The sequence below is a fragment of the Ceratotherium simum genome, chromosome X (assembly GCF_057802395.1).
Source record: "Ceratotherium simum simum isolate JZ-2026a chromosome X, ASM5780239v1, whole genome shotgun sequence".
In the NCBI taxonomy this organism is placed as follows: Eukaryota; Metazoa; Chordata; class Mammalia; order Perissodactyla; family Rhinocerotidae; genus Ceratotherium; species Ceratotherium simum.
In genome coordinates, this window is record NC_141940.1 from 30,837,159 (window position 1) to 30,852,172 (window position 15,014).

The 15,014-nt window shown below is 38.3% G+C and overlaps 2 protein-coding genes across 3 annotated transcripts in view; one reads left to right on the plus strand and one right to left on the minus strand.

Annotated features, from left to right (window-relative positions):
- The window catches only part of DOCK11 (dedicator of cytokinesis 11), a 170,909-nt gene that overhangs the window by 48,171 nt on the left and 107,724 nt on the right, over positions 1–15,014 (minus strand). For both annotated transcript variants that reach the window (XM_004442252.3, XM_087427695.1), the window contains 5 exons: positions 11,962–12,078; positions 10,258–10,333; positions 9,265–9,371; positions 7,328–7,439; positions 1,292–1,358 (listed from right to left, as the gene is read on the minus strand). In XM_004442252.3, coding sequence (XP_004442309.1) covers positions 1,292–1,358; positions 7,328–7,439; positions 9,265–9,371; positions 10,258–10,333; positions 11,962–12,078 — 479 coding nt within the window. The remainder of the gene's footprint in view (positions 1–1,291; positions 1,359–7,327; positions 7,440–9,264; positions 9,372–10,257; positions 10,334–11,961; positions 12,079–15,014) is intronic.
- On the plus strand, positions 3,144–5,527 carry LOC147911802 (uncharacterized). The gene has a single exon (XM_087427696.1). The coding sequence runs from the start codon at positions 3,189–3,191 to the stop codon at positions 4,524–4,526; it is 1,338 nt and encodes a 445-aa protein (XP_087283822.1). The 5' UTR covers positions 3,144–3,188; the 3' UTR covers positions 4,527–5,527.

Sequence of the window (15,014 nt, forward strand, 5' to 3'; positions counted from 1 at the left end):
CTCTGCATTTTAACAAGTGGTATTTAAAAACTCACGTTACAAAGAATGATCTATTTAAGTCATATTACAATAATGTATGTTTTGGTATACAGAAATAAATATACACATAACTACTTGGTTATGTGGGCTTGCCATATTATATCTTTCTACATTTATTTGCTACAATTACATTAGCATCAAAAAGCCCCATGTTTTCATATACAATTGTAATGATATTTTTTTAAAACACTGTCAACACAAACCATCCTTTGTGCTCTATAACGTGTCATAGCAAAGATCTCTAGCTTAGTCATGAATACCTAAAAAAGGTTCTTAAGCCCTAAAAATTGGGGCAATTGCTATATATTTTTTTTTACAATGGCATTAAAATACTTCCTATTATTGAAAATCTCAAAAACCCATACAAAAGTAGGGAGGATAGCATACTAAACTCCCATGTACCCATCACCCACCAGCTTCAATAATTATCAACTCATGGCCATTCTTGTTTAACCTCTACCCCGAACAGGTCTTCCTGCTCTCCCTCTACCCTCCCTATCTCCTGTATTTTTTGAAGCAAATCTACAATATCATATATTTTCATTAGTAAATATTTCAGTATAATTAATTTTTTTTTAAATCTTAACTGCTGTTTTGTTTGCTGACATTTCCTGCAAAATTTTGAAAGACTTTAATAAAATATCTATCTGCTTTGGTAGACATGCACATACAATATCATATATATGTGCTATTTACTTAAAAATTTCTTACATTTCATTCTGATTTTTCTTTTAGCTTTTCAATAATGATGTAAAAATAGCTCAGCATACAATACAGGACAACTTCCCATCTCCACTTAGGGAAGAAAACTAGATTTTTCCCCAAATGCCTTGGAATGGAGATACACATATATGCTTTTCTGGAGTTGATAGAATTACTCAGCTCTACAGAAGAGTACAAATTATAAATTCCAATCATTTAAGCTGCTCCATTAAGCCAGCATCTGCTCTAAATGAACGATTTAGGGTAGCTGACGCCACTTCTAGTTCTCCAGATCACAGAAAGACTCCTGCTGGGCTGTCTATTATTAGTTAGAGTTTTCTATAATATCACAAGTATTCCACCTCCATGTTTTTTTACTATGTGTGAAGAACCTGTATGCCAGCGTCTATACTATCAAAACAATTTAACATTTCCTACATTAGCAAATAAGCTGTTGAAAACAGAAAAAAACGCAATATTTTATTATGTATAAAAATTAACTTCCCCCAAATAAGGGGAAATTTTAGGAAAATAAATTGATATAACTTACTCTAGAAGTATGAGAATGTTTATGAGCTCCTGAGGAGACACTTTATTCCAGTAAGTTAGGAGAGTATCTGAAAATGGAATACATAAATTGTTAGATCTTGAAATATTTAGAGCAAATAGCATAGTGAACCCCAAAGTACCAATAACTTAGCTTCAACAACCATCAGAACATGGCCAATTCTGTTTCATCTAATCCTCCTCTCCCATCTCACTGCCCAATACACACATTGTATTCTTTTGAATTAATTCCAAAGATATCATTTAATCTGTAACTATTTCAACTGCAACAATTATTTTTATTTACTTTGTAAATAAATGTTCCTTTGGATGGTTTATCCTAATCTTTATATTATCCCTAAAGACAGAGGAAGGGAAGACCTGGGGTTTTCAGTGAACTTCCTAAAATTTTATACAAGATGTTGTGTTTATGTGCATTTTTCTGAAGGGAGGGTCAAGTACCTTTGCTTGCTACTCATAGGGCTCTGTGAACAAGAAAGTTTGAGAACTTTAAACTTTAGAAGAGACATAATTTTTCTTTTTTTCCCCTCTTTACCTTCGGATTATAAACTCTGAAGTCCTGGCAACACACACACACACACACACAGTTAAAAACAAAACAACAGGCCTAAAATGAAGTCATTTCTGCTCAGCCCCATGTCACCAAACCAAGACTTAACTTACAGTTTCAGCTCTCCCAGAAATGGAATCTCAAACCAGTCAATCAGGAATCACCTGATCATTACTGGTTAGGCAATCTGACAGACAGACCTCTGCCATTCCCTAAAGGAAAGTAACTTTGCAATAACCAACCTGCTTTTTTGCCTACTGTAACTTCCTTGTTTCCACTCCCTTCTGCCTATAAACGTCTTTCATCTTTGTATAGCTCCTCAGGGCTCCTTTCTATCTGCTAGATTGGATGCTGCCTGATTTGAATACATTTTTGCTCAAATAAACTCTTAAAATTTTTAATATGCCTCAGTTTATGTTTAACAATATATACACACACATATATAGAACTAAATATATAGAACTATTTCAGATATAAAGGTCCCTTAAATCTATTACATATACTTCTTTTGACCTATCTCTTTCCTTACTTCCAACACACCCACTCACTGAGATCTAAAAAAAAAAAAAACAAAAAAGAAAAGAAAAATATTGCTGCCACTTAACTTCCCATTCCTTTTTTTATCCTACTCAGATATAGCTAATGGTGTCAGCAGATCCTCTTCTAAATGTAAAATCCTCTAGGTATTGCAAAAGTAGGCAAATGACCGAATTGCCAACCGAGCGAGAGCCTCTAGAACACAGAGATGGAAGACTAGGCAATGTTGGCTATATGGGGGAGTGGGGCAGGGGGGTAGTGGGGGGGGGGGTTGACTTTACTTCCAATTGTTTTCAAGACCATGAGTATTGATAGTTTTCAATGGTTATAAAATACTGCTCATGAAGAATAAAAATGCTAAAACAGAGTCAAATTAGATTTGTTTGGAAAATATACAGCAAGCGGCGATTTGCAGTCGTCCGTTCCTCCCCCCCGCCTTGGGGTGCCTTCCGGTTCAGACAAGCCAGGGCTCACCCAGAAGCCACTGGGTTTCCGGCCTCTTGTCACAGAGCTGTGTGAAGGCGCCGTCTTCCGCCTTCCGCGCACCGGCTTTTCTCACCAAAAGACTGTTACGTCCTTTCCACCAGAAAACCGGGACCTTCTGTCTATCCCCGAGCGACCCCCACGCCTGCCCTGCGTCCTGAGGCAGCTTCGCAGGTCTGTAAAAGGGGTGACGGGTTCATCGTTTCCGCGGCCCAGCTCTAGTCAGCAGCTCCCCCGCCATTTTCTCAGCGGCGGCCCTGTCAAGCCGCTGGCCTGTCTCAGCCGTTTCCAAATCTCAAGTCGGTGAGACATGATGCAGACAGGGAACATGGGTGGAGGAAACAGAGGAGGTGGTAACGCACCTTCAGAAAAAGATGAATCGCACCTTAGTGTATGTGACGTGTCATCTGACGATTTTAAAAAAACCTGGCTAAAACTAAAAGAGCTCCATGACCAAGAGCTACACCGTATACAGGCAAAATTAGAGAGTTTGAAGAAACAGCGATTGGCAGATGGAAGGTGGACGGGCTCCACAGCCAAAATTAGAGAGTTAACTGAGCAACAGAAAGTCCTCACTGGCACCATTCATGACTTGCGGAGACAGTTAAAGGCAAAAATATGTAACCGCTGTTCAATGAATGAAGCACATAAGAAAACACTACAGAAAGAATTTTATGATATCCAACAAAAAAATCTTAAGTTTATTGCCGAGCTCACTGCAGAAAGGAATAAGTTAAGAGAAGAAAATAAAGAGCTTTCTGCAAGACTAAAATTGAATCAGCAACAGTTTCGCCCTTCTTTTTCTGATAGTGATGATGACTTCTTTCCTTGTACTCACAAGACTATGTCAGTTTTTTCAGTCAGGGAGCCTGCACAGGAAACTCAGGTGCATCTGCCTACCAGAGGGATAAAGCAATCACCTACTGAACAGATGGAATCTGGAGAACAAAAAGAACAGCAACCAAGTTCACAGGTTTCAATTCCATTTTACAGTCAGGACCTCTTTGAGGTGCCAGAGACTTCTCTTGAGAAGACTCTCCCCTCTAAGAGCAATAAGACTTTCACAGGAGCTAGTGCCAACCAGAAGTCAGGTTTTCTTGTAACGCCTACACTTGGTTCTCAAAGGGGGTATGAATTCCAAGGTGTCTCATACCTTCCTGAAGACAGGCTTGGCCAGCCAAAAAGAAAACACATCTCCATACAGAAGATCTCCACACCACGCCGTGAAACTCAGGTTGACTTCTCTTGGAGCCTTTCCAGTATTTCTACAAGAGAAAACCTAACTACTCAAGTAGTATCTGAAACATCAGAGGAAAATATGCCTGATTGTAAGAAAAGTTTATTTCCCCCTTCTACACAGAGTAAGGAAATGCTCCCTTTAAATGTATTTCCTTTTGACTATACTTTAAGATCTAATGGGAAAAGAAGATCAACAATTAGTATTGCTGGTGACAACACTGGGTGTTCGGTGAGAGATGGCAGTAACCAGACAACTTCCAAAGAACAATCGGCTTCAAGCAAGAATACTAATGAATATACAGGTGCAGAGTATGGTGCTGGTAAGCCTCAAGATGATACCCGAAGTGTCATTTCAAGGTCTACAATAAAGAGAAAAGCCAGGGTGCAGTCAGAAAAAAGGAGGATGTAGCTTCCCCCATCCTCTCTCTTAAGGAAAATGCTTTTCTTTTCCAAGAGGGCAGTCTTCCTGTCAATTCAGACTGTGTAACTGATAACCCTTGACTCTGATTCCATTTCTCAGGATATAATAAACAAAGCAGTAAGACCTAAAAACAGTTTGGCAAATGACTAAGACTAAACAGTGAATTATTGCCAGTTAATAAAATACAGTTACAAATAGAAAAGGAAATTCATTCTTCAGAATCGCTCTACTTCCGTATAAAAGTGTAGACGTTTACCATCTTTTTGTTGAAATTAAGTTACTACTGTTTATGAACCAGTAACAGAAAGCCAAGAGAAGACCTCAAGGATATGGACTTGTACGAGTTCAACATTTAAATACATCTAGAGTGACTAAAATACCGGACAAGACAAGTTAACTATAATACATCCATTGAGAAGGATCCAGAAGCAGATATTTTTCAGAATAAAATGGATATGACTTTACAGATATCATACAGCATGACTTTATGTATACAAAAGATAAAGAAGATATGTGACACAGACTGTATACTAGCTATTCAAAATATGCTTTTAAAAATCAAAAAGCAAGAGCAGAAGAAAGAAAAACCTAATTAACAGAGACCAAATATTTAGTAAGCAAGGTCAACATTTACAAGAGGAGCAGCAACTATGAAGTTCTCAAGAAACAAAGCAGTTATGGTTTTACCCACGACATAAGAAAAGCAGCCAGAGGCTTGTCACTGGTTATCACGGTATATGGTGTGTGGGTATGTGTGTGTGTGCACGCATGTGTGCGTGTGTCCTGGAGTGGAGGAGGGGAGAACTAGTCAACAATGCATCTTCCCTTCCTCCTTTCTTCTCCTCCTCCCATCTTTCTTTCCTTGGGCTGTGGTGGTGTTCAACTACTTTCTCTCTCTTTTTTTTTTCAGGGGAAGATTCGGCACGAGCTAATCTCTGTTGCCTCCTTTCTTTTCTTTCTTCCTTCCCCCACCCCACCCCATCCCCACAGGCCCAGTACATAGTTGTATATAGTTGTAAGTTCTTCTGGTTCCTTTTTTTTTTTTTTTTTTGGTGAGGAAGATTAGCCCTGAGTTAACATCCATTGCCAATCCTCCTCTTTTTGCTGAGGAAGACTGGCCCTGGGCTAACATCCATGCCCATCTTCCTCTACTTTATATGTGGGACACTTGCCACAGCAGGGCATGATAAGTGGTGCATAGGTCCGCGCCCAGGATCGGAACCTACAAACCCTGGGCCACCAAAGCAGAGCATGCGAACTTGACCACTACGTCACCAGGCCGGCCCCTCTTTGGGTCCTTTTATGTGAGCCACCACCACAGCGTGGCCACTGATGGATGAGTTCTGTGCCCGGGAACCAAACCCAGTCCACCAAAGCAGATCACACCAAACTTTAACCATGAGGCCTTCAGGGCTGGCTCGCTCTCTCTTTTTTTCATGTGTCTCTTGGGCCTTTTTTTAAAATAAATTTATTGAGAGAATTCATATACCATAAAACTCATTCATTTAAGTAGTGGACAATACAATAGTTTATAGTAAAATCAGAGAGTTATAAAATCATCACCACAGTTTTAAAATATTTTCATCACCCTAGAAAGAAACCTTATACACATTAGCAGTCACTTTCCACATTCCCCTACTTTTCACCTTGTGGGAAAATAAAAAACAGTGAGCTGTGGCTGTAGTTGTTAAGTGATCCATTATCTCCTGGAATGAAATACCACCAGGGTTGAAAATGATCTCCCTTTACTGATTTCTTTCCCAAAACATGGAGGCCCATCACATAGCCTCAGTAGAATCTTTGACTTTTATTTTAAATCATACATTCTTAGAATTTCAAGATTCTAGTTATTTTTTCTTGTTATTAATTTATTAATGTACTTTAGAATTTATTATTCATATCTCGCTACTGATTTGTTTTACTGTCTCTCTAGCTGGTTAACTATCAACTTATTTTATGTTTTTATAGCCTGCCTTATTACAAAAAAGGTTTATTTTTAGTAAATATTAATTGCTTTAAAACAAAAAAATAGATTTTAAGTAAAATATAATGATTATGATGATTAGAACCCAGGTGCTTTTATGTTCTTCATTCCTGCATACATTTTTTTTGAGTAAAAATATTGAGAAAAGGGAGAGAACTGTATAAATAAATGTGTATTTGGGAGTAAGCTAACCTTCTGATTCTACTTCCAGAGGACATGCAGTTTATGAAAATCCTTTGGTTATATTCTATCATATCAAGAGGAACTGTAATACTAGTAAATAATATAATTATACACACGAAGGGGAAAAAAAAGAGCTTGAAAAAGAACCTGACATCATACGATACCATACAGTGCTACAGAGATAACAACGGCATTCCTTACCCTCAGAGAACCCTTCCTGTCTTTTTGTTTGCTTCTGTTTTTCCAAATCCTGGGTCAAATAAAAGCTAGAGTATTAAATATGACTTCTGGTTATTATTTCCTTCTGTTTACATTAGTCATTTAATGCATTATATGCTCTGCATAAAAAAATGTTTAGTACTTCTAAAACTATTGCCTCATTTTAGAAATTAATTTTTAAATTTTTTAAAAAATTATTTCAAAGAATCAAACCTGTATGACCAAAATGAACCTATTTTGAGTTAAAATGCAGGAACATTTTAAGGTCAGAGTCTTCAAAGATCTGTTTCTAATGTGTATGTGTTCTCAAAACAGGTGATGGTTAAATATTTGTTGTCTGAACCTGTGAACCTGTGAGGGTGGATGTGTAGTAGAGTCCATTCTTAACATGCTGGTAACTCACCTTCAGAAATCATTTTCACTATATACAGGTAGCACATCAAGAGGCTTCTGATTTCATACTGGTCCAGTCGGTTATACTGGGATACACTACTCCTTGTAGAACTCTGTCGGGTCTGTAATATCAAGACAGGACTTTTGTGAAACAATATTGGTACTATAGTTTCCATAGCATTTAGCTCAATAACTATTTTTATCATTAATCCTGTTTGGAAAAATTCTAAGCCTAAATACAAATTTTCTATCACACTTGGAAGGTAAATGGGCTGAATCTTTGTTGCTACTGCACCAAGTAATATCGTTGGAAATTACCATGGGGTCTTCTTCAAGATATAGCCATGAATACTGTGTATGTTTATTCCCATAGGTTCCGTGTTTTAGTAGTAAAAACTTTAAATAATCATATGTTGCTGTTCCAGGAAAAATAGCTTTTACATGGAGGAGGAATTTAACTGAGGTACATGGAAGCATAAGAAACATTTTAAACTCTTTAATTTGAATCTCTCCTTAGAGTTTATTAAAATCCAACCTCCAAATAATAGGTCAGAAAATCTATATGAAAAAGGGTTAATAATATTATAATTACATTAAAGAGGAATATTTCAAAACTAGAGCCTCTACAATGTAGTGATGTTCCTATTATTTAATGACTTTTGTTAAAATATTGTTAAAATATCATTTGTTAAGTATGACAAGATCTGACTTATTTGGGAATTTATATGAATAGAGTAATAATAATCTCCTAAAGAATTTACCCTTGTTAAAAACCAATACTTTCAGTTGAGCTAAACTGGGCTGGGGATATACATTTACTAAAGTAGGATTTACTAAGAATGAACTTTCACTTGGAGCAAAACATCTAGGTTCTGAATGCTTGTTAGCTGTGTGACTACTAAGTCATTTAGCCTCTTTGTCTTTTATTTGCCTTACCTTGACAGTGTCTGTTGTCATAATTCTAAATGGTGTGAAATAGGAACCTCTATGAATAAATTACTATTTACCCAAAGGCTCAAGGTATAAGTATAGTCCAGTGGTTCTCAAGGGGGTGTTCCCAGCCAGCAGCATCAGCATCACCTGGGAACTTAGAACTGCACAGTAGCAGGCCCCATCCCAGACCAACTGAATCAGAAATTCTGGGGGTGAGGCTCAGCCATCTATTTTTATTAAGCCCCCCAGGTGATTCTGATGCACACTAAGAGCACCACGATATAAGGAGAAAAAGTGCTGGAATTAGAAAGCCTAGGTTCAGATCTGGCCCTGCCATAGCTGTGTGATTGTCCTAAGTCACAATCCCAGTTTTCATTTGTAAATTCAGAGTTGGAATTTATTATTTTTATAGACCCTCTAACTCTAATTTTATATGATTCTATGATTTACATAGCAGTGTAACAGGCTTTACTGCTCTAAAATGAGGTTTCTCTGTCTCCAGGCAGACGTATCCCAAATTTTAACGTTAGGTTTGAAACAATTTGATGGAAGAGTTGGAGAGTATACTCTGATTAAGCGATGCTGGGATGCTGAGATCATCAATTTGGAGACCTAATTTTTTTTTTCTCCCATGTTAATGTCACTACTCTATTACAAAAGAATGAAAGGCTGAATCAATCCTGCCAGGGAGTGATTTAAGTGACAAACTACATTAGATATTTTAAACTTGAACCTTCCCCCTCTAGAACAGGTTACAGTGTGCTAAGGTTAAAGGAGGTATTCAAAGCTGGAACTCTTCAAGATGAATGCCTTATCCTCTATAATCAGTTTAAGATATCCAAGTAGCAGCTGCCAGGATAGGAAGGAACTGCTACAACATCCAAGAATTATGGGATGCTTTTTACAGATTCAGGATGAACTACAGGAGAGTAGAGAGCCGCTTATTTATATAAAGAGACAGATTGTTGTAGCCTAACACATCACTACGGCTATCCTATATATTTAGGTTCTTACATTTTCAGTGCTGCCCTGATCTGGAAATCCTGTTGCTCCTTCTGGGATGAGGGAACCTCTTGAATCTTCCCTCTTAATTCCATGTCCATTTTGAAAAGACCCATAAGCTGGAAAAAAGCCAAGTCCTTGTTAGCAACAGGAGGAACTGTCAAAATATTTTTAAAAACAAGTGGGTTAATTTAAGTAAAGATACATTTTAGGGAATAGATCTTGGTCATCTAAAATGTGAAGTTTATATATTGTATCAAAACACCGTAATAAGCCAAATAAAGAGTAAGCAATTCTTTACCTCTCGAAAACTTTACTATGTATGAAACTACAAGAAATTCCTTAAAAGTAATAAAACAAAGCCACACAATTTGAGAGAGAATTTTATAGATACGGATACTCAGGTCCAGAAAAGGGAAATGTCTTGTCCAACGTTGGAGACAGATAAGAGGATTGGAAACCAGTGTTTTTCTTATTATTCTCTATTTTCTCAGTATACCAAGATACATTTTTTTGTGTGTGTGAGGAAGATCAGCCCTGAGCTAACATCCATGCTAATCCTCCTCTTTTTTGCTGAGGAAGACCGGCTCTGAGCTAACATCTATTGCCAGTCCTCCTCCTTTTTTTCCCCAAAGCCCCAGTAGATAGTTGTATGTTATAGTTGCACATCCTTATAGTTGCTGTATGTGGGACGCGGCCTCAGCATGGCCGGAGAAGTGGTGCGTCGGTGCGCGCCCGGGATCCGAACCCGGGCCGCCAGTAGCAGAGTGCATGCACTTAACCGCCAAGCCACGGGGCCGGCCTGAAGCTACATTTTGAATAAGCTTAGACAAGGAAACCTAAGCAAAGAAATGTGGCTGCAAGTGTGAGTCAGATTTTAATTAAAATTTAGTAGAGATCAGGCTATGTATAGTTTTTATTATGAAATATTTCAGAAATACAGAGAAGTACAGGGTACATTTCTAAACAGCCATGCAACATATAGTCTTTAAAGGACTTAATTACCAGTGTCTTTGTCAGTGCTCAGACTCCCTCTGTTTGTAGGTGAAGTGAAGCCACATGCAAACTCATCCCTGGATGCCTGTAACACAATGTGATATCTCTGTCATTTAAACAAATCTGTACACTAGGATAAGAAATCGGAATTAACAGAATGAGGTGGTACACTGATTTTGAACAAAGCTCACTGTGAAAGTCTAAATCAGGTATCAGTATTGGTATTTAGGTGACATCTCTTCAAAAAATGAGGACTAGCATACTGTTGTAATCATGACCTCTGGCCAGATGACATAACTCTAGATGGCTGGTAAAAGCTGCAGCTAGTGCAGTCTAAACGTGGTTCAGTTCTCCTCCTTGGAACTAGGGCCAATGCTAGAAGGAGGGGTGTGACCAGAAGCCCTAGGTGAACCTGAGCTGCAAAAGAAAGAACAGATAAGTAAAATATTTCCAAATACTGCTGGCAAATGTAGAGTGAGCTACTAGAGTAGCGTGAGCTACTGTGTTTGTGAAGACAAACCAGCCTGGCATCCAGATAGGTGATGCAGCATCCCCACTTAGCTGATCCACATGATCATGATCGGGAGGCTCCAGGCAATCAAGCCATCAGGGAGGCTTTAAAGCAGCTTTCTCAGGAACCCAGGGCAGGCGTGACAAATCAACTGGGACATTTGATAGGGGGAATTTCCAAAGGAAGCTGGAAAGGACACAGCTTAACTTGCTACCCAACAATGTGACACAGCTACTGCAAGTGTGAAGGTGATCTTGGGCCATACAGAACATGGGGTGGGGGTGGGGGGGTAGGGGATAACAGTTCCACTGGGCAGACTATAAAGACTATAAATGGGTACTCAATTCTGAGCACCACATTTTAATAGGGTCATTGGTAAAATGGAGCATATCCAGAAGAGTATAACCAACATATCTGGTGGAATGACAAATGATGAAGTAGAGAAATCTGGCTTGGAGAAAAATTTAGAAGGCACATGTGAAAGGGGTAACATGTGGAGGTGGGAACAGATGTGTTCTATGTATCTCTAGAAGGCAAAACTAGGATAAGTGGATAGAAAACCTTTTAGGTCAAATGTGAGAAGGAAAGTTTTAATTATACAATGGTGAAAGGTTGTTTTGTCAAATGGGAGACTGATCACCTTCAAAATTCCTTTCAACTCTAAGATTCTAAGGGGAGAAAAAAGCACAGAGCAATTGTGATGAGCTAAAAGCGACTCACCAAGAAGTGCTGAAAAGGAAGCTGCCAAGGGAGGGGAGAAGCAAAGGAATACAGTTTAATCCCTGGTGCCTAATATTTTGGAAGTGAAGACTCTTTTGTTCAGCTTTCAAGTTGAATAAATATATGAAGGCATAGAACAGCAGCAAATCTTAAAAACAAAACACTGGGTACAAGGGATTCTTGATGTTCTCTTGGACCTTGTTACTCAGAGTGTGGTCCTTGGACCAGAAGCAGCCAAAAGCTTGTTAGAAACAAATAATCTCAAGCTCCAACCCAGGCCTACTGAATTAGAAGCTGTGGCATGACAAATTCCCCAGGTGATTCACATGCACATTCAAGTTGGAGAAGTACTGCTCTAGGCAAAAGCGTAAATGTCAAACTGGAGTAAAAAGTGAACTATTAACATTGAGACCATACAGCACATGACCCAATACATTCTATCAAACAAGATAAAACACCAATAGAAACACATTACTACTTACAGAATTCGGCACGCCTGCACAAGAATACAAGGTATCACGACCTGCTAATCGCTGTATATTTTCCAAAAGCAGTCCAACAAATGGGAGGTACAATTGTGCTATTTTGGCTTGTTGGTTCTGAAAAATAATTAGCAAAAGCTTAATAGGTATATAATACGTATATATTACAAATAAAGTTGACTCCATCTATCAGTTTCAAGACTAAAAGCAGGCTAATATCCATGGCAAATTAGTGAAGCCTGAGTCTATTTGCATTTATAGTCTCAAAACTAATTACCACAGAACTTTGTTGGTATTTGAATTTACACATGATACAGAGGCAAATCATATCCCTCAAACATAACTACATAAAGTAAAAGGCAAAAGTTTATTTTTTTAATAGCAGTTGACCTATAGATCATATTAGTCCCGTTCTTTAACTCTAGTGAGGGTTGAGTTTCATGTGAGTAGGGTTCCTGTCTATCTTATTCTCTGCTTCATCCCCACTGCCTGGGCACATAGCAGATGGTCAACCTACATCAGCTGAATGAATGCACAATTGGGAGAAGTGAAAAAATGGTGATTACTATATTCATTCAAGAAACATTTTTTGCTTTGATTAAAGCTGCAATTAAAATAATGTTATCTTGGTCCCCTAAATCAGTGATAAGACTTGGGAGATTGATATATTTGTAAATGTGTAAATAAAGCTGGCCACTAGCAGTCTTAATTAATGCAGTACCTCTTATACATATTTATATATTGCTCTTCTCAGCTATAGACATTCTTCACCAGATATGTACATATACTCAAATCAGCAAAAACAGTGGTTGTGATGGCACAAGAGCTGCCCTCCATATTTCAGGACTTTAGGAGGTTTGCCTGGAGACTTAGATAAGGCCTCTAGGGCACAATGGTCAATCTATAGAATGCATATCAATAGTATCTCATAGTTGCCTTAATTTGCATTTTTCATATGTTAATTGGCCATTTGCACTTTTTCTTTTGTGAATTTCAGGAACTCTTCTTAACGGACTTACTTCTAACATATAAGCCTATCAATAAGCGAGTCTATCACCAGGAGATTCTGTTCAGTAGGTCTGCGCTGGGTCCCAGGAATCTGCCCAAATGATACTGACGTACATAGAGGTTTGAGAACCACTGATCTACTCCATCTAGTCCAACTTCCTGCCCAAGGCAGGAACGGCCCTTACCTGCATCCCTGACAAATGGTTAGTTTTCAAACTTCTCCTTAAAAATGCCAGCCCTTTCACAGGTTCTGTTAGAAAGAAGGTCCTTTAGCTGATTTACTTCTTGTAAGTTCTACCTACTAGGCACATCTCTGCCCTTTGGAACTACAAAGAGTTAAGTCTATTTCCACTTTTACATGGAAACCCTTTAAATATTTGGAGACAGTTACCATGAATCGTCTTAATTCACTCTTCACAAGGCTAAATAGCCCTTATTACTTTCCTTTATTCTTCACATGGCTTTGGTTTCAAGATTTTTCACCATCATGATCACCTTTTTCTGGCAGTTCTCTGATTTTTCAGTGTCCCACTTAAGATTTGAGAGGCAGTATAGTCTTAAGATTTGAGAGGCACTATAATCTAGTAGTTAAGAGCACAGATTTTGGATTTCAGACACACATGAATTCCAGATCTCCCATTACTAGTTTCTTGACTGTGATCAAGTCACTGAACCACGGTTTTCTCTTTGACAAAATGGGGATAATAATAATGATATTAATTCATGTGAGGAGTTTAATACAGTGTCTGACATATAGCAAGTCCTCTATAAACTTTAGCTGCCATTATTAATATTATAACTTGTAGATGGGGGTCCATTTTAGTTCTGATAGTGGTCACTGACGAAGGAGATACTACAGTCTCTCAGGTGAACAGGACACAGGAAAACATTGAGTCACTGCAAAATACATGAAAAGTTTTGCCTTCACAAAAGACAGAAAACAACCTAAGAATCTATTAATAGAAGACAGGATAGATAAATAAGATATATCCATATGATAGAATACCATGCATACTTTTTTTAAGTGTGGTAGATCTAATTTTCAGGATGTATTAAGTGAAAAAAGAAAAAATGCATTATAGTTTCTATTACATATATATTACATATAGGCTTGTGCATGCATAAAATGGAAGTATATACAAGAAACTGATAACAGTAGCTGCTCCTAGAGAGATGAACTGGGGCATGAAGGTAAGGCACGGGAGACAGGCATTTTGATTTTTTTCTTTTTTTACTATGTGCATGGATTACTTAAGAAAAAAATGGGAAAAAGATTTCTGCACAGCCCAAGTTGAAATTGCAATTCTCTTAGGTGTCAACATCACTTGCAGTGGGTACAGGAACTGATACAGACCCCAGGACAAATGTTAGACACAGGACATCCTTGTTCTGAAAAGGAAAGATGTCTCATGGTAATTATAACAAGTTAGGAGATCTCCCAACGCAGTTTATGAGAAGCACACAATAGGGACCAGTGACATCTCCAGAATTTCATTACAGGAGGGCCTGAGGAGTGGCAATAGGGTTGAGGGGGTGTGACTAGGGGGGGTCTAGTCTCAAAGCAGCATTTCCCTTGGAAGCATTTTTTTCTTGACTGTATATTTATTTGGGGTCACTTTGGGGGACCTGACGGAAATTATGGGGGCTTAAAGCTGCCCTCTCTACCCACACCTTGGCATCATTGTTAATGGTGAATATGTTTTACTTGAATGTATTTGACAAATGACCTTTTACTCAGGCTACCTGTGAACTTTTTGCACCAAACAGAGAAACGACAGTTTATATCCTCGTCCAATATACAAGAATTGAAGCTTTGGTTAACTAAGCCCATGAACAAACAAAGTTCTATTGGAAAGAATACCTGTCTGACACTTTTGAACAAAGAGGAAAGGGCTTTAGAAGTCGCTGAAAGGGTAGTGAGCTTGGCATTTCAATCTTTCCCGTAGTTGAAAACCTCAAACACTCAAATAGGCATAGTGTTTCACTTACTTACAGATAGCAATAGCTCTTTGTGTGTGTGTGGGGGGGGGGCGGTGTGTGTACAT